The 27914-nt window shown below is 53.6% G+C and overlaps 1 protein-coding gene across 1 annotated transcript in view; it reads left to right on the forward strand.

The window, feature by feature from the left end:
- Positions 1-1279: 1279 nt before the first annotated feature.
- The window catches only part of LOC144676426 (UDP-glucuronosyltransferase 3A1-like), a gene marked incomplete at its 3' end in the record, with an annotated part of 38089 nt that continues 11454 nt past the window's right edge, over positions 1280-27914 (forward strand). The window contains exons 1-4 of the mRNA XM_078536845.1: positions 1280-1330; positions 9234-9452; positions 16844-16945; positions 24402-24522. Of these exons, the coding sequence (XP_078392971.1) occupies positions 9359-9452; positions 16844-16945; positions 24402-24522 (317 nt within the window). The remainder of the gene's footprint in view (positions 1331-9233; positions 9453-16843; positions 16946-24401; positions 24523-27914) is intronic.

Raw genomic sequence — 27914 nt, forward strand, 5'->3', positions numbered from 1 at the left:
AGTGTCCACCCTGTCAAGTCCCCCCAGGATCTTATATGTTTCAATAAGATCATTCTCATTCTCCTAAACTCCAATGGGTACAGGCCCAGCCTGTCCAACCTTTCCTCATAGGTTAACCCCCTCATCCCAGGAATAAGTCGAGTGAACCTTCTCTGAACTGCTTCTCATGCAATTACATCTTTTCTTAACTAAGGAGACCAAAACTGTACCCAAATGCTCTAGATGTGGTCTCACCAACAACCTGTACAACTAAAGCAAAACTTCTCTTATATTCCACTCCCCTTTGCAATAAACGCCAATAATTCCATTGGCCTTCCTAATTACTTACTGTATCTGCATACTAACTTTTTGTGATTCATGTACCAGGACATCCAGATCCCTCTGCACCTCAGAGTTCTGCAATCTCTCTCCATTCTGCTTTTCTATTCTTCCTGCCAAAGTGGACAAGTTGCCACTTTTTTGCCCATTCACTTGACCTATCTATGCCCCTTTGTAGACTCTTCACAACTTACACTCCTATGTCTTTGTGTCATCAGCAAATTTAGCAACCGGACATCCGGTCCCTTCATCCCTTCAAAGAAAGTGACAAAAAAAAATCCAATCTTTTGTAATGTCCCTGGTCATTTTTCTCCAGGGTTGTGCACAGCAGTGTCCTGGACATTGAGCTTCAATTCCTGGAGGGCTTGGCAACCCCTATGGTCCCCTCCGAGTCACCCACCACCCTGACTTGGAAATATATCACCGTTCCTCCAATGTTGCTGGGTCAAAATCCTGGAACTCCCTCCCTAACAGCACCGTGGGTGTACCTACACCACATGGACTGCAGCAGTTCAAACTCTTTCGAGTTATCAACAGTCACAGATTGCAACTCTTCCGAGTACAATCACAGTTCTTGGTTTCCAGGAGTGGGACATGAACCCACAACTCTCTGATTCAAAGGTGAGGGTGCAATGGACTGAGCCACAACTGACACCTCCTGCAGCGGTTCAAGAAGGCAGCTCACCACCACCTTCTCAAGGAGATAGGGAATAAATGCTGGTCCAGCCAATGAAGTCCACGTCTCAGGAAATATAAAAAAACAGTGGTGGGGGATTGGATAAAGGGATTATTATGCAATCTGGAGATTGCCAATTTGCCAGCAGTTATAATTTTCCGATTTGTGTTGGTGATTTTATAATTGCGGTTTCTGTTCGCTTCTCAATGGGAGCTCGGAGCTTGTTTTAGTGTTAAACTGAAAGATTGCAGAATAACCCTGCCCCTGTTTACAAACCCAGGAGCCAGTCCCGGGGAGGATCGCCGCACGGATAGACCACTTCTCTCGGTGTTGGGGGTGAGGAGCTGGCTGCTTTGCAATGACTTTTGTCCGCTCGGACACTGCAGATTTCTCTCTCTCTCTGTCTCTCTGTCCCTCGCATTACTCGGCTTGTGCTTTCCCGGTTTTGTTTGTTCCTGTGGCCGGTCGCTGGACTGAGCCCAATCCCCCCCCCCCCATCAAACAGTGACACAAGTTAGTTTGAGAGAGAGGAGGAAGTTCCTGAGCGTTTCCCCTTTGGGCTCTGGGTTGGGGAAGTGGCGGAATTGGGGTCCGCTCTGTTTCTGTGTGAGGGACACGGGACTCGGGACTCGGGACTCGGGACATGTCCCTCCTGCAGCCCCAGCATTGGCTCAGGGGCCAGTCTTACCCTGAGGGGCAGAGTCCAGAGGCTGACAAGGGACAGGACTGGCTGCAAAGGCCGGGGTTAGTGCTGGGGGGGGTGGGGGTGGGGGTTAGTGCTGGGAGGGTGGGGGTTAGTGCTGGGGGGGTGGGGGTTAGTGCTGGGGGGGGTGGGGGTTAGTGCTGGGGGGGGTGGGGGGTTAGTGCTGGGGGGGGTGGGGGTTAGTGCTGGGGGGGTGGGGGTTAGTGCTGGGGGGGGTGGGGGGTTAGTGCTGGGGGGGTGGGGGTGGGGGTTAGTGCTGGGGGGGTGGGGGGTTAGTGCTGGGGGGGTGGGGGTTAGTGCTGGGGGGGTGGGGGTTAGTGCTGGGGGGGTGGGGGTTAGTGCTGGGGGGGGTGGGGGGTTAGTGCTGGGGGGGTGGGGGTTAGTGCTGGGGGGGGTGGGGGTTAGTGCTGGGGGGGTGGGGGTGGGGGTTAGTGCTGGGGGGGGGTGGGGGTTAGTGCTGGGGGGGGGTGGGGGTTAGTGCTGGGGGGGGTGAGGGTGGGGGTTAGTGCTGGGGGGGTGGGGGTTAGTGCTGGGGGGGGTGGGGGTTAGTGCTGGGGGGGGTGGGGCTTAGTGCTGGGGGGGTGGGGGTTAGTGCTGGGGGGGGTGGGGGTTAGTGCTGGGGGGGGTGGGGGTTAGTGCTGGGGGGGGGTGGGGGGTTAGTGCTGGGGGGGGTGGGGGTTAGTGCTGGGGGGTGGGGGTTAGTGCTGGGGGGGGTGGGGGTTAGTGCTGGGGGGGGTGGGGGGTTAGTGCTGGGGGGGGTGGGGGTTAGTGCTGGGGGGGGTGGGGGTTAGTGCTGGGGGGGGTGGGGGTTAGTGCTGGGGGGGGGTGGGGGTTAGTGCTGGGGGGGGGTGGGGGTTAGTGCTGGGGGGGGTGGGGGGTTAGTGCTGGGGGGGGGGTGGGGGTTAGTGCTGGGGGGGGTGGGGGGTTAGTGCTGGGGGGGGTGGGGGGTTAGTGCTGGGGGGGGTGGGGGGTTAGTGCTGGGGGGGTGGGGGTTAGTGCTGGGGGGGGTGGGGGTTAGTGCTGGGGGGGTGGGGGGTTAGTGCTGGGGGGGTGGGGGTTAGTGCTGGGGGGGTGGGGGTGGGGGTTAGTGCTGGGGGGGTGGGGGTGGGGGTTAGTGCTGGGGGGGGTGGGGGTTAGTGCTGGGGGGGGTGGGGGTTAGTGCTGGGGGGGTGGGGGTTAGTGCTGGGGGGGTGGGGGTGGGGGTTAGTGCTGGGGGGGGTGGGGGTTAGTGCTGGGGGGGTGGGGGTGGGGGTTAGTGCTGGGGGGGTGGGGGGTTAGTGCTGGGGGGGGTGGGGGTTAGTGCTGGGGGGGTGGGGGTGGGGGTTAGTGCTGGGGGGGTGGGGGGTTAGTGCTGGGGGGGGTGGGGGTTAGTGCTGGGGGGGTGGGGGTGGGGGTTAGTGCTGGGGGGGTGGGGGTTAGTGCTGGGGGGGTGGGGGTGGGGGTTAGTGCTGGGGGGGTGGGGGTGGGGGTTAGTGCTGGGGGGTGGGGGTTAGTGCTGGGGGGGTGGGGGTTAGTGCTGGGGGGGTGGGGGTTAGTGCTGGGGGGGTGGGGGTTAGTGCTGGGGGGGTGGGGGGTTAGTGCTGGGGGGTGGGGGTTAGTGCTGGGGGGTGGGGGTTAGTGCTGGGGGGGTGGGGGGTTAGTGCTGGGGGGTGGGGGTTAGTGCTGGGGTGGGGGGGTTAGTGCTGGGGGGTGGGGGTTAGTGCTGGGGTGGGGGGTTAGTGCTGGGGGGGTGGGGGTTAGTGCTGGGGTGGGGGGTTAGTGCTGGGGGGGTGGGGGTTAGTGCTGGGGTGGGGGGTTAGTGCTGGGAGGGTGGGGGTGGGTGTTAGTGCTGGGGGGGTGGGTGTTAGTGCTGGGGGGGGTTAGTGCTGGGGGGGTGGGGGTTAGTGCTGGGGTGGGGGGTTAGTGCTGGGGGGGTGGGGGTTAGTGCTGGGGGGGTGGGGGTGGGTGTTAGTGCTGGGGGGGTGGGTGTTAGTGCTGGGGGGGTGGGTGTTAGTGCTGGGGGGGGTTAGTGCTGGGGGGGTGGGGGGTTAGTGCTGGGAGGGTGGGGGTGGGGCTTAGTGCTGGGGGGGGTTAGTGCTGGGGGGGTGGGGGTGGGGGTTAGTGCTGGGAGGGTGGGGGGGTTAGTGAGGGGGGGGTGGGGGGGGTGTCAGGGTTAGTGAGGGGGGGTTCGGGGTTAGTGAGGGGGGGTGGGGGGGGGTTCGGGGTTAGTGAGGGGGGGTGGGGGGGGGTTCGGGGTTAGTGAGGGGGGGTTCGGGGTTAGTGAGGGGGGGGGGTTCGGGGTTAGTGAGGGGGGGTTCGGGGTTAGTGGGGGGGGAGTTCAGGGTTAGTGAGGGGGGGTTCGGGGTTAGTGAGGGGGGGTTAGTGAGGGGGGGTTAGTGAGGGGGGGGTTCGGGGTTAGTGAGGGGGGGTTAGTGAGGGGGGGGTTCGGGGTTAGTGAGGGGGGGTTAGTGAGGGGGGGGTTCGGTGTTAGTGAGGGGGGGGTTCGGGGTTAGTGAGGGGGGGGTTCGGGGTTAGTGAGGGGGGGGTTCGGGGTTAGTGAGGGGGGTTCGGGGTTAGTGAGGGGGGGTTAGTGAGGGGGGGTTAGTGAGGGGGGGTTAGTGAGGGGGGGGTTCGGGGTTAGTGAGGGGGGGTTAGTGAGGGGGGGTTAGTGAGGGGGGGTTAGTGAGGGGGGGGTTCGGGGTTAGTGAGGGGGGGTTAGTGAGGGCGGGGTTCGGGGTTAGTGAGGGGGGGTTAGTGAGGGGGTGGTTTGGCATTAGTGAGGGGGTGGTTTGGCATTAGTGAGGGGGGGGTTCGGGGTTAGTGAGGGGGGGGTTCGGGGTTAGTGAGGGGGGGTTCGGGGTTAGTGAGGGGGGGTTCGGGGTTAGTGAGGGGGGGTTTGGGGTTAGTGAGGGGGGGTTTGGGGTTAGTGAGGGGGGGGTTTGGGGTTAGTGAGGGGGGGGTTTGGGGTTAGTGATGGGGGGGTTTGGGGTTAGTGATCGGGGGGTTCGGGGTTAGTGAGGGGGGGGTTCGGGGTTAGTGAGGGGGGGTTCGGGGTTAGTGAGGGGGGGGTTCGGGGTTAGTGGGGGGGGGGTTCGGGGTTAGTGAGGGGGGGGTTCGGGGTTAGTGAGGGGGGGGTTCGGGGTTAGTGAGGGGGGGTTCGGGGTTAGTGAGGGGGGGGTTCGGGGTTAGTGAGGGGGGGGGTTCGGGGTTAGTGAGGGGGGGTTCGGGGTTAGTGAGGGGGGGTTCGGGGTTAGTGAGGGGGGGTTCGGGGTTAGTGAGGGGGGGTTCGGGGTTAGTGGGGGGGGTTCGGGGTTAGTGAGGGGGGGTTAGTGAGGGGGGGTTAGTGAGGGGGGGTTAGTGAGGGGGGGTTCGGGGTTAGTGAGGGAGGGTTAGTGAGGGGGTGGTCGGGGTTAGTGCGGGGGGGTTTGGCATTAGTGAGGGGGGGGTTTGGGGTTAGTGAGGGGGGGTTCGGGGTTAGTGAGGGGGGGTTAGTGAGGGGGGGGTTTGGGGTTAGTGAGGGGGGGGTTCGGGGTTAGTGAGGGGGGGTTAGTGAGGGGGGGGTTCGGGGTTAGTGAGGGGGGGGTTCGGGGTTAGTGAGGGGGGGGGTTCGGGGTTAGTGAGGGGGGGTTCGGGGTTAGTGAGGTGGGGTTCGGGGTTAGTGAGGGGGGGTTCGGGGTTAGTGAGGGGGGGTTCGGGGTTAGTGAGGGGGGGTTCGGGGTTAGTGAGGGGGGGTTCGGGGTTAGTGAGGGGGGGTTCGGGGTTAGTGAGGGGGGGTTCGGGGTTAGTGAGGGGGGGTTCGGGGTTAGTGAGGGGGGGTTCGGGGTTAGTGAGGGGGGGTTCGGGGTTAGTGAGGGGGGGTTCGGGGTTGGTTGAGGGGGGGTTCGGGGTTAGTGAGGGGGGGTTCGGGGTTGGTTGAGGGGGGGTTCGGGGTTGGTTGAGGGGGGGTTCGGGGTTAGTGAGGTGGGGTTCGGGGTTAGTGAGGTGGGGTTCGGGGTTAGTGAGGTGGGGTTCGGGGTTAGTGAGGTGGGGTTCGGGGTTAGTGAGGGGGGGTTCGGGGTTAGTGAGGTGGGGTTCGGGGTTAGTGAGGGGGGGTTCGGGGTTAGTGAGGTGGGGTTCGGGGTTAGTGAGGTGGGGTTCGGGGTTAGTGAGGTGGGGTTCGGGGTTAGTGAGGGGGGGTTCGGGGTTAGTGAGGGGGGGTTCGGGGTTAGTGAGGGGGGGTTCGGGGTTAGTGAGGGGGTTTATGAGCGTCAGGGAGCCGGGTTTTAAGACAACTGCAAGTATTGTCAGCCTGAGCGGCTTAAATATAACAGGAAATGGATCTGTCTGTGAGCATAGAGCAGGTCTCCGGGCATGAATTAAAATAAATACTTTAAACCAGGTACGATCGAGATTCGAAAGAAGGAATCGAGTTTTTTTAAAGATCATGGATGGGCAGCTGAGAGCTGCTGCTTACAATTCCTGCACAATGTGGGAACTTCAGGCCACTCCTTGGGTCTTGGGGCATGTGTGTAGGATGTGGCTGTAGCTGCTTGAGCTGAGCTGAGGGTTTCTGAGCTTGGAGGGTGGCAGCTGGAGTGCAGAGCCAGGAGGTGGTCACCCCACAGGCAGTGAGAGGCCAGGGTAGTAGATGGGTGGTTATCCGGGAGTGTAGGAAGTGTGGGAGCCTCTGGGACGTGTGCCTCTCTCAAGCTGGTGCTCAGCATTGGAAGCTGCTGAGTGGCGGTAGTTTGAAGGAGTGCAGTCCAGACCATGGCTCCAATGGGAAAGGAAAGAATAGAACTGCGCTTGCTTTAGGAGGTTCCGCAGTCCGGGGAACAGGCGGGCATTTCTGGAACCGTCATCCTGAGGTAGTGTGTAGTCAAAGCAAAGGACATCATGGAGAGGGTCTAGAACATTCTGCAGGGGCGAACGAGTGAGCCACACATTGTGGTACACGTTGGTACTAATGACAGAAGCAGGTTTACTGTCCTGCATCAGCTTTTTCAGAATTAGGAGAAATTTAAGGAAAAGGACCTCAAAAGTAGTCGTCTCAGGATTTACTCCCATTGCCAACGTTAGTGAGAGTTGAAACCGGAAGATATGGTGCAGGATGGGGTGGGGAGGGGGCTCCAGATCCTTGGGGCTTTGGGGCCAGTTCTGGAGCAGGAGGAATAAGAGGGACAGGTTGCCCCTCTACAGGACTGGGACCAAATCCTCCTGGGAAGGATGACTAGTGCGGTGGGGGAGGGTTTAAATTAAATTGGCAGGGGATGGTCACCAGCATGTAGAAATAGAACAGAGAAATAAGGTGCATCAAGTGAGAGTGTTGGATAGAGGTAGAGGAGGAAGTAGTTCCAGATTTAGGATTGTTGTTGAAGGAGAATCTGTTGCTAGGGTGAGTTGGAGTGTTATATTGAGAGGCAGTTGACTATTGGTTTGAGTTTAAATGTTGATAAGAGGGAGTTGTGGGTTGGGGGCGGGGGGTAGTGTTGTTGAGTTGTTGAGGGGGAGTTAGATGTTGGGTTGAGGGGGGAGTGTGGTTGAGGGGGAATTGGATGTTGGGTTGAAGGGCGAGTGTGGTTGAGGGGGGAGCGTGGATGTTGTGGGGGGAGCGTGGATGTTGTGGGGGGAGCGTGGATGTTGTGGGGGGAGCGTGGATGTTGTGGGGGGAGCGTGGATGTTGTGGGGGGAGCGTGGATGTTGTGGGGGGAGCGTGGATGTTGTGGGGGGAGCGTGGATGTTGTGGGGGGAGCGTGGATGTTGGGGGGGGTTAGTGTGGATGTTGGGGGGGGGAGGGTGGATGTTGGTGGGGGGAGCGTGGATGTTGGGGGAGGGGGAGGAGGGTGGATGTTGTGGGGGGGGGGAGAGGGTGGATGTTGTGGGGGGGGGGAGAGGGTGGATGTTGTGGGGTGGGGGAGGGTGGATGTTGTGGGGTGGGGGAGGGTGGATGTTGTGGGGGGGGGAGAGGGTGGATGTTGTGGGGGGGGAGGGTGGATGTTGTGGGGGGGGGAGAGGGTGGATGTTGTGGGTGGGGGAGGGTGGATGTTGTGGGTGGGGGAGGGTGGATGTTGTGGGTGGGGGAGGGTGGATGTTGGTGGGGGGGGAGAGGGTGGATGTTGTGGGGGGGGGGAGGGTGGATGTTGTGGGGGGGGAGAGGGTGGATGTTGTGGGTGGGGGAGGGTGGATGTTGTGGGTGGGGGAGGGTGGATGTTGTGGGGTGGGGGAGGGTGGATGTTGTGCGGGGGGGGGAGGGTGAATGTTGTGGGGGGGGGAGGGTGGATGTTGTGGGTGGGGGAGGGTGGATGTTGTGGGGTGGGGGAGGGTGGATGTTGTGCGGGGGGGGGAGGGTGAATGTTGTGGGGGGGGGGAGGGTGGATGTTGTGGGGGGTGGGGGAGGGTGGATGTTGTGGGGGGGGGGGAGGGTGGATGTTGGGGGGGGGGGGAGGGTGGATGTTGTGGGGGGGGGGAGGGTGAATGTTGTGGGGGGGGGAGGGTGGATGTTGTGGGGGGGGGAGGGTGGATGTTGTGGGGGAGGGAGGGTGAATGTTGTGGGGGGGGGAAGGTGGATGTTGTGGGGGGGGGAGGGTGGATGTTGTGGGGGAGGGAGGGTGGATGTTGTGGGGGGGGGGAGGGTGAATGTTGTGGGGGGGGGGGAGGGTGGATGTTGTGGGGGGGGGGGAGGGTGGATGTTGTGGGGGGGGGAGAGGGTGGATGTTGTGGGGGGGGGGAGGGTGGATGTTGGGGGGGGGGAGGGTGAATGTTGTGGGGGGGGGGAGGGTGAATGTTGTGGGGGGGGGGAGAGGGTGGATGTTGTGGGGGGGGGGAGGGTGGATGTTGTGGGGGGGGGAGGGTGGATGTTGTGGGTGGGGGAGGGTGGATGTTGTGGGGGGGCAGAGGGTGGATGTTGTGGTGGGGGGGAGGGTGGATGTTGGGTTGAGGGAGGAGTGTTGTTGAGGGGGAGTTGGACGTTGGGTTGAGGGAGGAGTGTTGTTGAGGCGGAGTTGGACGTTGGGTTGAGGGAGGAGTGTTGTTGAGGAGTTGGACGTTGGGTTGAGGGGGGAGTGTTGTTGAGGAGGAGTTGGACGATGGGTTGAGGGAGGAGTGTTGTTGAGGGGGAGTTGGACGATGGGTTGAGGGAGGAGTGTTGTTGAGGCGGAGTTGGACGTTGGGTTGAGGGAGGAGTGTTGTTGAGGAGGAGTTGGACGATGGGTTGAGGGAGGAGTGTTGTTGAGGGGGAGTTGGACGATGGGTTGAGGGAGGAGTGTTGTTGAGGGGGAGTTGGACGATGGGTTGAGGGAGGAGTGTTGTTGAGGCGGAGTTGGACGTTGGGTTGAGGGAGGAGTGTTGTTGAGGAGGAGTTGGACGTTGGGTTGAGGGGGGAGTGTTGTTGAGGAGGAGTTGGACGATGGGTTGAGGGAGGAGTGTTGTTGAGGGGGAGTTGGACGATGGGTTGAGGGAGGAGTGTTGTTGAGGGGGAGTTGGACGATGGGTTGAGGGAGGAGTGTTGTTGAGTTCCTGCTGTTATTGTTTTTGTTGTGTTGCTCTGAGATCTGCTCATTTCTCCTCCCTGCCTTGCAGTTTCTAGACTGAAGTCACTGTCTTCTTCCTCACACTTTAACATCTTGGCAGCAAAACGTTTCCTAAACCTCGGGAACTGAAGGTTGCAGTTTTCACAATCGCCGAGCTGCCCTAACAGCAGGACCATGGTAGGAAAGGGCAGACTTCTCCAGATGGTTTTCGTATTTGTATTTCTGGCACCTACAGAATCAGCCAAGATCCTGACAATTGCCTTGATAGGTAAGTTCCAGACCACAGCATTGTCCAGGATGTTGGCAGCCATCTGACCAGTTTTAACAAGTCATTCCTAATTCAAACGGGACTGAATTATACTATGAAATTTCAACAACTTCTGCTTATTTAGAAAGTTATTTGTTTTAGCCTCTGCTGTGTTTGGGGTCATAGAAGAATACAGTACAGAAGGAGAGATTTTAGCCCACCATGTCGGTGCCTGCTCTTGGGTAGAGCATGTTGTATATTTAGATTTTCAAACAGCATTCGATAAGCTGCCACTTGAAGGTTGTTGCTCAAGGTAGGAGCTCATGGGGTTGGGGTAATATAATTAGCACGGACGGAGGAGTGGGTAATGGACAGAAAACTGAGAGTAGGAATAAATGTGTCATTTCTATTGGATGAAATAAAATGTGGGGAAATGTGATGTTCTGCATTTGGGTCGGAAGAATTAAAAAAAAAGTATTTTGAAAGGCATGAAACTACCAAATGCTGATGTTCAGAGGGAGTCGGGTGTTCTTGTGCAAGAAACACGTAGTGTTGTTGAAGCTGGTGCTGCAGAAGACAGAGTGACATCGCTTCCGTCTACTCCCAGCACGGGCCACATGACACACCCTGTTAGTAAGGGCACCAGAATTTCTTCAATGTGTTTACGGGATGTGGGCTTCACTGGCTGGGCCAGCATTTATTGCCCATCCCTAGTTGCCCTTGAGAAGGTGGTGGTGAGTTGCCTTCTTGAACCGCTGCAGTCCATGTGGTGTAGGTACACCCACAGTGCTGTTAGGGAGGGAGTTCCAGGATTTTGACCCAGTGACAGTGAAGGAACGGCGATATATTTCCAAGTCAGGACGGTGAGTGGCTTGGAGGGGAACTTCCAGGTGGTGGTGTTCCCATCTATCTGCTGCCCTTGTCCTTCTAGATGGTAGTGGGCGTGGGTTTGGAAGGTGCTGCCTAAGGAGCCTTGGTGAGTTCCTGCAGTGCATCTTGTAGATGGTACACACACTGCTGTTACTGTGCGTCGGTGGTGGAGGGAGTGAATGTTTAAGGTGGTGGATGGGATACAGTAAGTCCCTGTTTAATGTAATTTTGTTTTAATGTCAGTAAGCTAATGGGGCCTGTAATCTTGTTGAGCATCATGAGATTTATTTTAATGTCGTTTCTCATGTGATCCAATTGGCGTCGTTCTGGATTGGCCTCGCCTGCACTCTAAATCTGTGGCTTACGGCCTCTCCCCTTGCCTGATCTCTGACCTCTCCCCTTGCCTGATCTCTGACCTCTCCCCTTGCCTGATCTCTGACCTCTCCCCTTGCCTGATCTCTGACCTCTCCCCTTGCCTGATCTCTGACCTCTCCCCTTGCCTGATCTCTGACCTCTCCCCTTGCCTGATCTCTGACCTCTCCCCTTGCCTGATCTCTGACCTCTCCCAGTGACTGATCTCTGACCTCTCCCAGTGACTGATCTCTGACCTCTCCCAGTGACTGATCTCTGACCTCTCCCCTTGCCTGATCTGTGACCTCTCCCCTTGCCTGATCTCTGACCTCTCCCCTTGCCTGATCTCTGACCTCTCTCCTTGCCTGATCTCTGACCTCTCCCCTTGCCTGATCTGTGACCTCTCCCCTTGCCTGATCTCTGACCTCTCCCCTTGCCTGATCTCTGACCTCTCTTCTTGCCTGATCGCTGACCTCTCTTCTTGCCTGATCGCTGACCTCTCTTCTTGCCTGATCGCTGACCTCTCTTCTTGCCTGATCTCTGACCTCTCCCCTTGCCTGATCTCTGACCTCTCCCCTTGCCTGATCTCTGACCTCTCCCCTTGCCTGATCTCTGACCTCTCCCCTTGCCTGATCTCTGACCTCTCCCAGTGACTGATCTCTGACCTCTCCCAGTGACTGATCTCTGACCTCTCCCAGTGACTGATCTCTGACCTCTCTCCTTGCCTGATCTCTGACCTCTCCCCTTGCCTGATCTCTGACCTCACCCCTTGCCTGATCTCTGACCTCTCCCCTTTCCTGATCTCTGACCTCTCCCCTTGCCTGATCTCTGACCTCTCCCCTTGCCTGATCTCTGACCTCTCCCAGTGACCGATCTCTGACCTCTCCCAGTGACCGATCTCTGACCTCTCCCAGTGACCGACCTCTGACCTCTCCCCAGGGACCGACCTCTGACCTCTCCCCAGGGACCGACCTCTGACCTCTCCCCAGGGACCGACCTCTGACCTCTCCCCAGGGACCGACCTCTGACCTCTCCCCAGGGACCGACCTCTGACCTCTCCCCAGGGACCGACCTCTGACCTCTCCCCAGGGACCGACCTCTGACCTCTCCCCAGGGACCGACCTCTGACCTCTCCGTGCCTGACTCTCTGACTTGTGGCCTTTCCCCTCCCCAATTTCCGACCTGCAGCCTCTGCCTGCGCTCACCCATCCCCTTGCCAAACCTGCTGTTCCCTGACTCAGCCTTTCACTGCTTCTCTCTCCTGTACCTGCATTCCTGCTCGAGACCCTGATCCAGTCCGATGCGTTGCTCGGGATTGTGAAAGTGCAAGACCCAAGGGTGCAGGGGCTGGATATAATCCAGGCTTTTTAAAAAATGACTCACAGTTGCTCCCCCTGCCTCAGAGTTCATCTCCAGAGGCCTCGCTCACAGATAGGATTCAGGAGTGGGAAGAGGCAAGCAGGAGCATTTAAAAAAAAGCATGGATTATAATAGCTCACGCTCAGCACATCCGCACCATCGGAGCCCACACTTTCTTAGGAACATAAATAGGCCATTCGGCCCATCGAGCCTGCTCCACCATTCATTTAGATCCGGTCTGGAACGCAGGTTCAGGAGAGGGAAGCGGTGAGAGGGTGAGTCAGGGAGTGGGAGGTTCGGTGAGAGGGAGAGTTTGACCAAGAGGACCCGGCAGAAGGATGGAAAGGTGGAATTGTGGAGCAGAGCTGATGATGGAATCACATCATGGGGGGAACCAGACCCTCAGGCGCCTCTCACCGGCAATCCGTCCAGAGCAAAGGGGGTCCCGGATGCCTCTTCCCTGCCTGACACGGCCTTTAGAGGCTATTTGACATCACATTCTGCCCAGGTATGGCATGGATTTGCAACATGACTGATGGGAGGCTGGTCTCCTCCAGTGGGGCGGACTGAAGGTGGATCTACAGGACAACCTCGAGCAGCTCTGGGTCGAATGGGCCTGGCTCTGACTGCACCTCCTTGGCATGGTCAACACCAAGGGTGCTGGTGGGCGGCGGTGGTGGGAGCAAGAATATTGTCATCCTTAGTTAGGGTAACAGGTTCCTGCTCCACAGAGCTATTGCCACTGCTCTGGGTGATACCTCAGCAGAACCTGATTTCACCTCTGGCGAGCTAGAACACACACTTTCCTTTCAATCTGACCTGGCTGCAGCCCACTTCTGACTGGTAACTCACCCATGTGCAGACCCTGAACCGATACTACCCTCTTATGGTACATGCTGTGTCGGGATGTGAGCTGGTGACTGCACATGTCAGTCCAGGTCACAGTGCTCCTTCCTCAGAGATGTGTAGCAGCTCTCTCACTTCCTCATGAGGATGCAGTAGTTGGCCGGGTGCCAGTTATAAGATCATAAGAATTAGGAGCAGGAGTGGGCCATTCAGCCCCTTGAACCTTCTCCACCATTCAATAAGATCATGGCTGACCTGATTGTGGCCTTAGCTGCACCTCCTGTCTGCCCCCCCCATAACCTTTGACTCCCTTGTCAATCAAAAAAACCTGTTTAACTCAGTCTTGACTATACTAAATGACCCAGCCTCCACTGCTCTCTGGGGAAGAAAATTCCACAGACCCTCTGAGAGAAAACATTTCTCCTCATTTCCGTCTTAAATGGGAGATCCCCAATTTTTAAACTGTGCCCCCTACTTCTAGTCTCTCCCACACGGGGAAACATCCTCTCAGCATCCACCCTGTCACGTCCCCTCAGGATCCTGTACGTTTCAATAAGATCACCTCTCATTCTTCTAAACTGCAATGGATGCAGTGCCAGCCTGACCAACCTTTCCTCTTAAACTAACCTCTTCCTCCCTCTCTTTTGTGTCTTGATTTTCTATTATACTTGGAATGCTTTTTTGTGTCTTCTGCTGTGAAGACAGATACACAATACTTGTTCAAAGTATCTGCCATTTCCTTGTTTTCTATTATTCATTCCCCAGTCTCACCCTGTAAGGGACCAATACTCAATTTAGCTACTTTTTTCCCTTTTTATGTACTTGTAGAATCTTTTACAGTTTGTTTTGATATTTCTTGCTCATTTTGTCTCAAACTGCGAGTTTTCCCTTTTTATATTTTTTCATCATCCTTTGCTGATTTCTCAAAATGTCCCAATCTCCTGGCCCTGCCGCTAATCTTTGCCATGTTCTACACCTTTTTCAATTTGATCCATCCTTAACTCCCATCATTAACCATAGACAGTGCATCCTGCTGGTAGAGTCTTTCCTTCTCAATAGAATGTATCTTTGTTGAGAGTTATGAAATGCTTCCTTAAATGGATGCTGCTCCTTCCCCACAGTCTTAACTTTTAACCTATTTTCCCATTCTACTCTGGCCAACCCTGTCTTCATGTTCTAGTAATTGTCTTTATTTAAATTTAAGATTCTAGTTTCTCCCCCTCAAACTGAATGTGAAATTATATCATGTTATGGTCACTCTTACCAAGAATATCCTTTACTATGAGGTCATGAATTAACCCTGTCTCATTATACATTACCAGGTCTAAAATAGCCAGTTCACTGGTTGGTTCCAGAAAATATTGTTCAAAGAAACTGTTCCTAATACACCCTATGAACTCTTCTACCAGGCTACTTTTGCCAATTTGATTTGTCCGGTCTATAAAAAAAGAAGCAGAGTATGACTTAAATGGAGAACGGTTGCATAATTCTGAGGTGCAGAAGGATCAAGGTGTTCTAGTACATGAGTCACAAAAAGTTAGAATGCAGGTACAGCGAGTAATTAAGAAGGCTAATAGAATGCTATCCTTTATTACGAGAGGGATTGAACGTAAAAAGTAAAGATGTTATGCTTCAGTTATACAGGGCATTGGTGAGACCACATCTCGAATGCTCTGTGTGCAGTTTTGGTCTCCTTATTTAAGGAAGGATGTAAATGTATAGGAGGCAGTTCAGAGGAGGTTTACTAGATTGATACCTGGAATGAGTGGGTTGTCTTATGAGGAAAGGTTGGACAGACTGGGCTTGTTTCCACTGGAGTTTAGACGAGTGAGGGATGATTTGATTAAAGTATACAAGATCCTGAACGGCCTTGACAAGGTGGATGTCAAAAGGATGTTTCCTCTTGTGAGTGAGTCCAGAACTAGGGGGCCCTGTTTTAAAATTAGGAGTCGCCCTTTTAGGACAGAGAAGAGGAGAATTTTTCTCTGAGGGTTGTGCAACTTTGGAACTCTCTGCCTCAGAAGGTGGTGGAGGTGGGGTCACTGAATATTTTTAAGGTGGAGGTAAATAGATTCTTGTCAGGCAAGGGAGTCAAAGCTTATTGGATTTAGATAGGAATATGGAAGTCAAAACACAAGAAGATCAACCATGATCTTATTGAATGGCGGAGCAGGCTCGAGGGGCCGAATGGTCTACTCCTGTTCCTATTTCTTATATTCTTGTATGAAGATTAAAATTGCCCATGACTATTGCAGTGTTTTTTCTTACAAGCCCTCATTATTTGTTGATTTATATTTTCTTTTAGCGTAGCTATTTTCAGAGGGTCAATACTCCCACCAGTGACTTCTTCCCTTTCCTATTTCTTATCTTCATCCAAACTCAATTCTACATTTTGATCGTCTGAACCAAAATCATTTCTCACTGATGTACTGATCTCATCCTTTATTAACACAACCACCCCATCTCCTTTTCCTTTCATTCACCTTGGGATCCATGTGGCTGGCCATATTTAAAGTTGATAAATTGCCAGGACCTGATCAGATATATCTGAGGAGACTGAGGGAAGTAAGGATGGAAATTGTGGGGGCTCTGGCTATATTCTTCCAATCCTCCTTGGATACAGGGGTGGCAATAACTATAAGAATGGTACGGAGAGTGGCATCAGAATGTATATGTGCTCTTCATAGACCTAGCCAGACCTTGGCTCTAGTGTTCTGGAGGTATTGCCAGTGGAGTGATGTGAGTAAGACTGTCAAGAATGATGACAAGGTGTTTAGGCATTAGGTCATGGTTGAGTGGTCGGCCACAGGGTTGGACATTAACTTCTTTCCTGGCCTCCAGGTTGTTCAGCTGGAACGCTGAAACAGCAGGCTTGGCTGTGTCTGGTCAAAGTCTCCATTTTCTGAAATAGGTTTCCGGTGAGTTACATCTTCAGTGAATGTTTTCTCAATTCCTGAAGATCTTTAGCCTGGAAAGCCAAATCGCCAGCGTATGTGAAGAGCCATGGCTTTGTGGGAGACAGGTGGCTGGTACAGATATGTTGAAGAGAGCCAGTGTGAAGCATGATCCCCGTGGTAGCCCGTTGTTGGTTATGTGTGGGTAGCTGATTTGATCTCCATGGTGCACAGGGAGCTGTGGGCTGCTGATTATGGAGTTGGTTCATTGTAAGGTTTCACATAGCAGTTGACTTTTGGAGAATTTCAACAGCAGCATGCCTGTACACCCACACCGTGTCATAGAAACAGGAAAAGCAGGTTACTGTCCTCAAGTCTTTCTGGAAAGGTTCCCATAAGTTTGAAATAATCACACTTTTAGATTTGGAATGCTGCAGCTTGATCGACTGTGTTTGTAATAGCTTTCCGGGTGGCTGGTAGACTGGTACATTGTTAATCGGCACTTGAATGCAGTGTAATGGTATGTGGATGTGCATTCACGTTCTAATTAGTTAATTATAATTAGAGCTAATAATGGGCCTTCAGTTTACAACAGAGATGAGGAGGAATGTTTCCTTCAAGGGCTGTTAATTGTCTACCCCAGAGAGCAGTGATAGCTGGATCATTGAATGTACCTCTGCCATGGGAGGTAATGTTTATGCCACAGTTTGTTAGCCTGTTTGTAAACAAGATATCTCAAAAAGTACTGGATGAAACTTGGTGCACAGATAGGGGATGGACTGAAGGAAGAGCTGTTTGGGTTTTGGTGAAGATGCAGATCTGGATCCAGATCTTGGAATTTTTTAAAGGATCTGTGAACAGTGCAGTGTGGGGGTGGGAGTCGAAGGAAAGGTGTGAATGGGGGGGTGGTCTATGCAAAGGAGTGATTTAATCTGGCTGGTTCATCAGGACATTGATCAGCCATCAGTGTAAAGAGCAGATGGGAGAGGCCTTGATGTCCTGCACAGATGGGGAAATATTGTGTGTAGGGGTGTGAGCAAGCAGCTGACTGAGATTCAACGTTTCTGAATTGTTCCCTTATCCTATCTGCAGGAGGAAGCCACTATCTACTCTTTGATGAAGTTTCTCATCTACTCCACAAGAGTGGCCACGATGTGAACATGCTGATACAGATTGGCAACCCTCAAATCAAAGGTAGGTCTGTCCCCCTCCCTCATCCATTCTCTGTATTTTTCTTCATTCACAGGATGTGGGCAGCACTGGCTGGGCCGCCCCTTGTTCAGAGGGCAGTTAAGAGTCAACCCCATTGCTGTGGGTCTGGAGTCACATGTAGGCCAGACCAGGGAAGGACGGCAGATTTCCTTCCCTAAAGGGCATTAGTGAACCAGATGGGGTTTTACAACAATCAACAATGGTTTCATGGTCAGCATTAGACTTAATAATTCAAATTTCACCCTCTGTCACATTGGGATTTGAACCCAGGTCTCCAGAGTATTACGCTGGGTCTCTGGATCACTAGTCCTGTGACAATATCTACTATGCTGCTGCCCTGATTACACAGCCCCCGATACTTCAGCAACTATCAGTCAGTCCTGGCCTTTAGCATGTTAAAACTTACACTAAAATAATTTACCATGAGATTGCAGCAAGCCTTGGCTCCCAGAAAGTTTGCCTTCATTTGCATCTTTACTTTGGGCTAATCTTCCGATCTTTTTCTGATGATTTGGGAGCTCTCAAGGCTTTGCTACCTCACTTTCCCTTCTCATTTCTTAGTGACCTCAGTCGCTTATTGTATACTCCGTCTGTTCCTCTGCCGATGATTCCACTCCACATCCACTCAGATTGGGCTGACACATGCTGTGTAGTGTGGACAGGAATGGATGAGCGTTTCCCTGAACCCTGCCCATTTGCTGGTTCACCGCTGTTTGGGTATTCGAGGCCCCTATCCAATGCATTTAGGAGCTTGGTTAGGATCTGGATTCTGTATTTCGCTGGATGCCAAAATGCCATCATGTTGAGGAAAGCTGTTGGGAAATGTGATCTGGGGTAAACCGTCAGGGGGAGCAGCCCATCACAGGGTTAAAGGTCAAATTTTTGACTTCTTTTCATAGAAGCTTAGGGCAGGATTTTCCGGTCCCACCAAAAGTCAAATCTTCTTTCCAAAGTTTATCACAGAATCACAGAGGCCCTTCGGTCCATCAAGTCTGCACCCACATGTTATGTTCCTGTCTGTGATGGTTCTCACCATGGGCAGGACCGGAAACTCCCAGGCGTAAAATATTTAGAGCACACGAGGAGGCCATTCAGCCCATTGAGTCTGTGCCAGCTAAAGAGTGTTATCTAACCGAATCCCATTTTCCTGCTCTTGGCTCATAGCCCTGTAGGTTACAGAACTTTAAATGGCCCTCCGAGTATTCGCTTTTGCAGACAGTGAGGGTTTCTATCTCTACCATCCTTTCAGGCAGTGAACGCTACATCACCACGACGCTCTGGGTGAACAATTCCCTCTCAACCTTCCTTGGTTACTGACCTTCTGCTAATAGAAATGGGTCCTTCCGAGTCACCCTGTCTAGGTACTCATAGGGCAGAATTTTCCGCTTGACGCTGGGGTGGGGGGTTCCGCACATCAGCGTGTAAAATGACGTGCGGTGACGTCAGGCGAGCGTCCCGATGTCACCGCGCGCCATCGCGATGTTTCGCTGGGTGGGCGAGCGATGAAGTTCGATGCCCGCCCGCCATTGATTAACGGGCTAGTTAAGGCCTTTAAATTGTCAATTGACGGTGATTTTTAGGCGCCTGTGCGATCTTTGGGTCGCCGCGTGGGTGCAACGGGCAGGTGGGTAAGAGACTTTTTAATAAAACTCATTCACGGGCGGGATCAGAGGGCTCAGTGGGGTCGTCAATCTGCTTTCAGGAGTATTTCTTGGAGAAAATATTTCAAACTTGCCTGTGTGATCTGCACTGGTTCAGAATGCACTCCAGCAGCTTTCTCTGTACTTTGAACCTTCAGGTCAGCACTCTGCAGTCAGGAATCTTTATCGGGCCTGCAGCTTTCCAGAAGCCTCCCCTTAGCGTGGGTATGGGATCTGACATGTCCACTGGAGGCAGCTCCTCTGAGGAGGAAGGGAGGGCTAGAATAGGGAGGAGGCCAGGGGTGCACATTCAGCCTCCAGGGGAGCCACCTTTGGGAGGCCAGGCGCAGGCACAAGGGGCGCAGGGCCAAGAGGAAGTCCAGGGTGGAAAGGGCCACAGAAGATGCCACTATCCTGCTGCCAGGGTTTACAGACGGCGAAGCAGCTACCTCAATATGTCTGAGGTGCAGTGCAAGGGCTGTGGTGAGAGAGAGAGCCATCGGTCTTCTCAAGATGAGCTTCCGATGCCTGGACTGCTCAGGGGGCGCACTCCAGTACCCCCCAGATCGTGTCTCGGTGATGGTGTATGCTGCGCTCTGCACAATCTGGCACTGGAAAGGGGGGACGCAGTGGATGATGAAGATGTAGATGTAGTGGCTGCGGCTGCACACGATGAGTCCAGCAGTGAGTCCGAGGATGAGCACACACAGGGAAATGCTGAGGGGCTAAACGCTGACCTGGGACTACACCAAGGAGCCAGGAACACCCGGAAGGCTTTAATCCAACAAAACTTAAGCTAGCACAACACAAATGGATCAGCAGGACCAGCCTTGCCTGGCGCATCCATACTCGGCAGCTAAGTGCAAAATCTGCCAGGTCACCAGCGGGAACTAAGGGCCTTGGACATACATTTGAATGCCCAAAAAAACACTCATGACATTTTTCTTAAACATGCACAGGCAGAACAAATGAGCCACCCTCAGCTATGGTAACACATCTGAATCTTAATTTTCAAATCAGGTGTTCTCCTCATTGTAAAACAATACTGTAAGCAAGCAAAAATAAATTCTAAGAACCTAACCTGGGGCTGACACAAAAGCACCAGTGGGAGACCCGTGGTGTGACTAATGTGCCTTACGTTTCCATTTCCGGGTGTTACATCTTGGAGCTGCCCCCTCGCTGGGAGTGGTATCTGAGCCAGCTGCTGACTCTGCTGTCCTGTTAGCCTCGTTGACCTTGTCGGACGTCCTCTGGCCCGTGGAGCCTGTGCTGGCCCTGTCTGGGAGGGAGCTGCCAGTTCCACAGCTGGCATCTCCCCAGTCGCCGCAGCCTCACCGGATGCCACGGTCACTGCGAGAGGGGCCGAGGAGCTAGTGCCCTCATCCGGAGCGCCCTGAGAGGAGTCCGCAGATATGACGGGCAGCTGCTGCACCAACGTGAGGTCGCTTCGGACCTCCCTGCTCACTGTGGATGGATGGGCACTGAGCTGGGAAGCTTGAAGCCCACACCATCTCCCACACTGGCACTAACCAGCTGAGGTCAATGCCATTGTGAGGGCTTGCTGGACTGAGCGCAACCTCAGGAGGACCTGACTGGTCTCCTGGAGGAGCCTCTCCACGAGAGTCGCCACTCTCTCCATGGAGGACGCTTGGCGCTCGGCCATGAGGCTTAATGCATCACTGACGCTCTGCGTAGACTCCTCCACCACGGAGACCAAGCCAAGCATAGCCTCATGTATCTCCCCCAGATGCTCCTGCACACCCGGCCGCATTTCCTGCAGCTGCTGCGTCGCGGACGACTCCAGAGGAACATCATCAGGCACCGACTGAGCATGTGCCTGGTCCTCTGCAGTCCTCTGACTGCTGGCACCATGGGCACTCTCTGTCTCTGCCAGCTCCTCCAGCGACTGTGAAGTGCCCTCTCCACTGTGCCCCGGGTCACTAACCAATGTTGCAATGCCCACTGAGGTTCTAGTATCTGCGCTGGTGCCTGCCTCACAGAAATGGTGTGACGCAGGTGAAACTTCAGGGCCCTCAGGTGTGAGAGGGGACATCTGCTGCTCCTCCCCCTGGCCAGGCTCTGATGATGCTGAAATAAACAACAAGGACAATGGATCAGTTAGTGTGTACACAGTGACACACTTCATCCCTTTCCCCCTGGCTCATTATGCGCTCAACCTTCCAGAACCAATGGACACGAACATTGGTGGGGTGGTATATGGTGAGGAGGATTGCCTTACATTACAGGAGGATATAGACGGGCTGGTCAGATGGGCTGATGAGTGCCAAATGGAATTTAATGTGGATAAGTGTGAGGTGAAGCACTTGGGCAGGACAAACAAGGTAAGGGAACACACAAGGAATGATAGGACCATGGGAAGTAACAAGGATCAGAGGGACCTTGATCTGCATGTTGACTGGTCCTTTAAGGTAACGGGACAGGTACATAAGGTGTTTAAGAAGGCATATGCCATACTTGCCTTTATTAGCCGAGGAATAGAATGTAGGAACAGGGAGGTAATGTTCCAAGTGCAGAAAACGCTGCCGAGGCCACAGCTATCGTTCTGCGTTCAGTTGTGAAATGCGCTTCACGGGAAGGATGTGATTGCAGTGGAGAGAGTGCAGAGGCCACTGACCAGGGTGTTGGCTGGGCTGGAGAGTTTGACTTATGAGGAGCGATAGCATAGACTGGGGTTATTTCCCCTGGAGCAGAGGAGATTGAGGGGATACGTTATTGAGTATTATAACGTTATGAGGGACATAGATAGGGTCGACAGAAAGGAACTTTTCCCCTTGGCGGAGGGTTGAGTAACCTGGTGGGATTGATTTAAGGTAAGGGGCATGAGGTTGACAGGTGAGGTGATGAGGAACTTTTGCACACAGTAATGTGGGGTGCACTGTCTGAAAGGGTGGTGGATGCAGAAACCCTCCTAACATGTCAGAAGTATTTGGATGTGCAGTTGCGATGCCCTGGTATACAAGGCCATGGGGATAGTGCTGGGAACTGGGATAAGGAGACTTTGGAAGGTGCTGGACACGCGCATCTTCGAAGGGCTGAGGGACCTTTGTCTATGACCCACACGTCTGACTCCATCACAGAATCACAGTGCAGAAGAGGCCCTTCGGCCCATCGAGTCTGCACTGACACGTGAGAAACACCTGACCTACCTACCTAATCCCATTTACCAGCACTTGGCCCATAGCCTTGAATGTTATGACGTGCCAAGTGCTCATCCAGGTACTTTTTAAAGGATGTGAGGCAACCCGCCTCCACCGCCCTCCCAGGCAGCGCATTCCAGACCGTCACCACCCTCTGGGTAAAAAAAATCTCCTCAACTCCCCTCTTAGCTTCAAACTCTTACCTTTAAATCTATGCCCCTGGTTATTGACCCCTCTACTAATGGAAAAAGTGCCTTCCTATCCACCCTATCTATGCCCCTCATCCATCCCGGGAGGGACACAGGGAGAGCCGGGAGGGACGCGGGGAGAGCCGGGAGGGATGGGTCCGGAGCCGGGAGGGACGGGGGCCGGAGCCGGGAGGGACGGGGGCCGGAGCCGGGAGGGACGCGGGGAGAGCCGGGAGGGACGCGGGGAGAGCCGGGAGGGACGCGGGGAGAGCCGGGAGGGACGCGGGCCGGAGCCGGGAGGGACGGGGGCCGGAGCCGGGAGGGACGGGGGCCGGAGCCGGGAGGGACGGGTCCGGAGCCGGGAGGGACGGGGGCCGGAGCCGGGAGGGACGCGGGGAGAGCCGGGAGGGACGCGGGGAGAGCCGGGAGGGACGGGTCCGGAGCCGGGAGGGACGCGGGGAGAGCCGGGAGGGACGGGGGCCGGAGCCGGGAGGGACGGGTCCGGAGCCGGGAGGGACGGGGGCCGGAGCCGGGAGGGACGCGGGCCGGAGCCGGGAGGGACGCGGGCCGGAGCTGGGAGGGACGCGGGCCGGAGCCGGGAGGGACGCGGGCCGGAGCCGGGAGGGACGCGGGCCGGAGCTGGAGCCGGGGGGGGGAAGAACGGGGTCCGGAGCCGGGAGGGGGGACGGGGGCCGGGGCCGGAGCCGGGGGGGGGGACGGGGGCCGGAGCCGGAGCCGGGGGGGGGGACGGGGGCCGGAGCCGGGGGGGGGGACGGGGGCCGGAGCCGGAGCCGGGGGGGGGACGGGGGCCGGAGCCGGAGCCGGGGGGGGGGACGGGGGCCGGAGCCGGAGCCGGGGGGGCGGGACGGGGGCCGGAGCCGGAGCCGGGGGGGGGACGGGGGCCGGGGCCGGAGCCGGGGGGGGGGACGGGGGCCGGAGCCGGGGGGGGGGACGGGGGCCGGGGCCGGGGGGGGGGACGGGGGCCGGAGCCGGAGCCGGGGGGGGGGACGGGGGCCGGAGCCGGAGCCGGGGGGGGGACGGGGGCCGGGGCCGGGGGGGGGACGGGGGCCGGGGCCGGAGCCGGGGGGGGGGACGGGGGCCGGGGCCGGAGCCGGGGGGGGGGACGGGGGCCGGAGCCGGGGGGGGGACGGGGGCCGGAGCCGGAGCCGGGGGGCGGGACGGGGGCCGGAGCCGGAGCCGGGGGGGGGGACGGGGGCCGGAGCCGGGGGGGGGAACGGGGGCCGGGGCCGGAGCCGGGGGGGGGGACGGGGGCCGGAGCCGGGGGGGGGGACGGGGGCCGGAGCCGGGGGGGGGAACGGGGGCCGGGGCCGGAGCCGGAGCCGGGGGGGGACGGGGGCCGGATTCAGGAACAAGTGGCTGCAGCCAGGCCAGAGCGTTGGGAGCTGTGGAAAAGCAGGTGGGAGCTGAGGTCCCTCATACTCCCGAGTCTGTCTGTCTCTCTGTCCTCACATACTCGCTGGTCCTGGTGTTTGCTGCTGATAGGCTCAATATCAGAAACCTTCAAACTCACTGACCCGTCCTCCTGGTGTTTTCAGTAGTTGCTGGTTGGACAAGCCTGGCTTAGAAAATATCGTATGAACCTTCTTAACCACCTCATCTGTTTGCTCTGCAACCTTCAGGGATCTTTGGACATTCACTCCAAGGCACCCCCTGCAATTCTCAATATCCTACCATTAATGGTCTAATCCTTTGCCTTACTCGTCCCTCCCCAAATGCATTGCCTCACCCTTCTCCACATTGAATACCATTTGCCACCTTTCTGCCCACCTGAGCAGTCCATTGACACCTCCCTGCAGTCTGCAGCTATCCTCCTCACCCTCACCCATGCATCAGTTTCTCAATCACCTGCTAATTTCTTAATCATTCCCCCTACATTCAAACCTAAATCATTGAAACATGTTACAGACAGCGAGGGTCCCAGTACTAAACCCTGTGGTGCCCGACTGGAAACAGCCCTCCAGTCACAAAAAGTCTCCTTCAACATAATCTATTGCTTCCTGCCTCTGAATCAGTTTTGGCTCCAACCGGTCAGTTCCCTCGGACCCCAAGGCCCTGTCTTGGTGAGTTTTCTTTTCCTCCACTGGTACTTTAGCTTCACCGCCCTCCACTCATCACTCTGCTTTCCAGTGGTAACTCTCTGGCCGGGGAAGAGGCAGGGTTAGACGTGGCGGGGGCTGCCTGAGGTGTGCCAAGTGCCCTCCCCACTGATACCCATTCCATCACATCTGCACACCGGTGAAGTGCCCATGGTCGGACAGATGTTGTGCTGGGCACTGGTCTTATCTTCCACATTTGGGGTGGTGGCCCCAGGCTCTCTCATTGGCATTGGAGCGGCTGAGCTCAGGAACACCTGTCCCTGCTGTCAGATTTCGGCTTTTAAACGGACTCTGCATTTTTCTGATCATGACAGGCATTTTTCTGATCATGACAGGCATAAACTATGTTGGGAGAAACAACAGTTACCGAATTACAGCATGGTCTGCGGACGATGAATACCTGTCCGACTACAACAAATGGTTCCTGGAGCAGCAAAGCTTGTTCCTTCAGGGGAGGTATGATTGTTATTTATAATATACACAGGCGCTGCTGCTCTCTATAATGTACACAGGCACTGCTATTCTCTCTAATATACACAGGCGCTGCTGCTCTCTACAATGTACACAATGCTGCTATTCTCTATAATATACACAGGGACTGCTATTCTCTATAATATACACAGGGGCTGCTATTCTCTATAATACACAGGGGCTGCTATTCTCTATAATATACACAGGGGCTGCTATTCTCTATAATATACACGGGGGCTGCTATTTGCTACAATATACACAGAGACTGCTATTCTCTATAATATACACAGACCTGCTATTCTCTATAATATACACAACTCTGCTATTCTCTATAATATAAACAGGGGCTGCTATTCTCTATAATATAAACAGGGGCTGCTATTCTCTATAATATGCACAGGGGCTGCTATTCTCTATAATGTACACAGGGGCTGCTATTCTCTATAATATACACAGGGGCTGCTATTCTCTATAATATAAACAGGGGCTGCTATTCTCTATAATATACACAGGGGCTGCTATTCTCTATAATATACACAGGGGCTGCTATTCTCTATAATATACACAGGGGCTGCTATTCTCTATAATATACACAGAGACTGCTATTCTCTATAATATAAACAGGGGCTGCTATTCTCTATAATATACACAGGGGCTGCTATTCTCTATAATATACACAGGGGCTGCTATTCTCTATAATATACACAGGGGCTGCTATTCTCTATAATATACACAGGGGCTGCTATTCTCTATAATATACACAGGGGCTGCTATTCTCTATAATATACACAGGGGCTGCTATTCTCTATAATATACACAACACTGCTATTCTCTATAATATACACAGGGGCTGCTATTCTCTATAATATACACATTATAGGGAATAGCAGTCCTTGTGTATATTATAGGGAATAGCAGCTCCTGTGTATATTAGAGAGAATAGCAGCTCCTGTGTATATTGTAGAGAATAGCAGCCCCTGTGTATATTGTAGAGAATAGCAGCCCCTGTGTATATTATAGAGAATATCAGCCCATGTGTATATTATAGAGAATATCAGCCCATGTGTATATTATAGAGAATAACAGTCGCTGTGTATATTATTGAGAAAACAGTCACTGTGTTATTCTCTATAATATACACAGCGACTGCTATTCTCTATAATATAAACAAGAGCTGTTATTCTCCATAATATACACAGGGGCTGCTATTCCGTATAATATACTTAGGGGCTGCTATTCCAAATAATATAGACAGGGGCTGCTTCTCTCTAATATACACATGGGCTGCTATTCTTTCTAATATACACAAGCGCTGCTGTTCTCTGTAATATACACATGGGCTGCTATTCTCAATAAAATACACATGGGCTGCTATTCTCAATAAAATACACATGGGCTGCTATTCTCAATAATATACACAGGGGCTGCTATTCTCTATAATATACACAGGGGCTGCTATTCTTTATAATACACACAGGGTCTGCTATTCCCTATAATATACACAGGGGCTGCTATTCCCTATAATATTTCCAGGAGATTCTGTTCTCTATAATATACACCGGGTCTGCTATTCTCTATAATATACACAGGGGCTGCTGTTGTGTGTAATTTACACAGTGACTGTTATTCTCAATAATATACACAGCGACTGTTCTCTATAATATACACATGGGCTGATATTCTCTATAATATACACATGGGCTGATATTCTCTATAATATACACATGGGCTGATATTCTCTATAATATACACAGGGGCTGCTATTCTCTACAATATACACAGGAGCTGCTATTCTCTCTAATATACACAGGGGCTGCTATTCCCTATAATATACACAAGGACTGCTATTCCCTATAATATTCATTGGAGCAGCTATTGTCTATAATATAGACAGGGACAGATATTCTCTATAATATACACAGGAGCTGCTATTCTCTATAATATACATACGGGCTGCTATTCCCTATAATATATACAGGAGATTCTGTTCTCTATAATATACACAGGGACTGCTATTCACTACAATATACACAGGGGCTGCTGTTGTGTGTAATATACACAGGGCTGCTATTCGCTATAGTATACATGGGGGCTGCTATTCCCTACAATATCCACAGCAGCTTCTATTCTCTATAATATACACAGCGACTGTTATTCTCTATAATATACACAGGGGCTGATATTCTCTATAATATACACATGGGCTGATATTCTCTATAATATACACAGGGGCTGATATTCTCTATAATATACACAGGGGCTGATATTCTCTATAATATACACAGGGGCTGATATTCTCTATAATATACACAAAGGCTGCTATTCCCTATAATATTAACATGTGCTGTTATTCTCTATAATATAGACAGGGACCTCAATTCTCTATAACATACACAGCGCTGCTATTCTCTGTAATATACACAGGTACCGCTTTTCCATATAATATACGCAGGAGCTGCTATTCTTTATAATATACACAGGCGCTACTATTCTCTCTAATATACACAGGCGCTGCTATTCTCTCTAATATACTCAGTGCTGCTATTCTCTATAATATAGACAGGTACATCAATTCTCTATAACATACACAGTGCTGTTATTCTCTATAATATACACAGGGACAGATATTCTCTATAATATGCACAGGGGCTGATATTCCCTATAGTATACACAGTGGGTGCTATTCTCTATAATATACACAGGGGCTGCTATTCTCTATAATATACACAGGGGCTGCTATTCCCTATAATATACACAGGAGCTGCTATTCTCTATAATATACACAGGGACTGATATTCTCTATGATATACACAGGAGCTGCTATTATCTACAATATACACAGGGACTGATATTCTCTACAATATACACAGGGGCAGCTATTCTGTATAATATACACAGGAGCTGCTATTCTCTACAAAATACACAGGGGCTGATATTCTCTACAATATACACAGGGGCTGCTATTCTCTACAATATACACAGGGGCTGCTATTCCCTATAATATTCATTGGAGCTGCTATTGTCTATAATATAGATAGGGACCTTTACTCTCTATAACATACACAGCGCTGCTATTCTCTATAATATACACAAGAGCTGCTATTCTCTATAATATACACAAGGACTGCTATTCCCTACAATATACACAGGAGCTGCTGTTGTGTATAATATACATAGGGCTGCTATTCGCTATAGTCTACATCGGGGCTGCTATTCCCTACAATATCCACAGCAGCTTCTATTCTCTATAATATACACAGCGACTGTTATTCTCTATAATATACACAGGGGCTGATATTCTGTATAATATACACAGGGACTGCTATTCTCTATAATATACATAGGGGCTGCTATTCTCTATAATATACACAGGGACT

The sequence above is a fragment of the Cetorhinus maximus genome, unplaced genomic scaffold, assembly GCF_964194155.1.
Source record: "Cetorhinus maximus unplaced genomic scaffold, sCetMax3.hap1.1 HAP1_SCAFFOLD_1592, whole genome shotgun sequence".
NCBI lineage: Eukaryota > Metazoa > Chordata > Chondrichthyes > Lamniformes > Cetorhinidae > Cetorhinus > Cetorhinus maximus.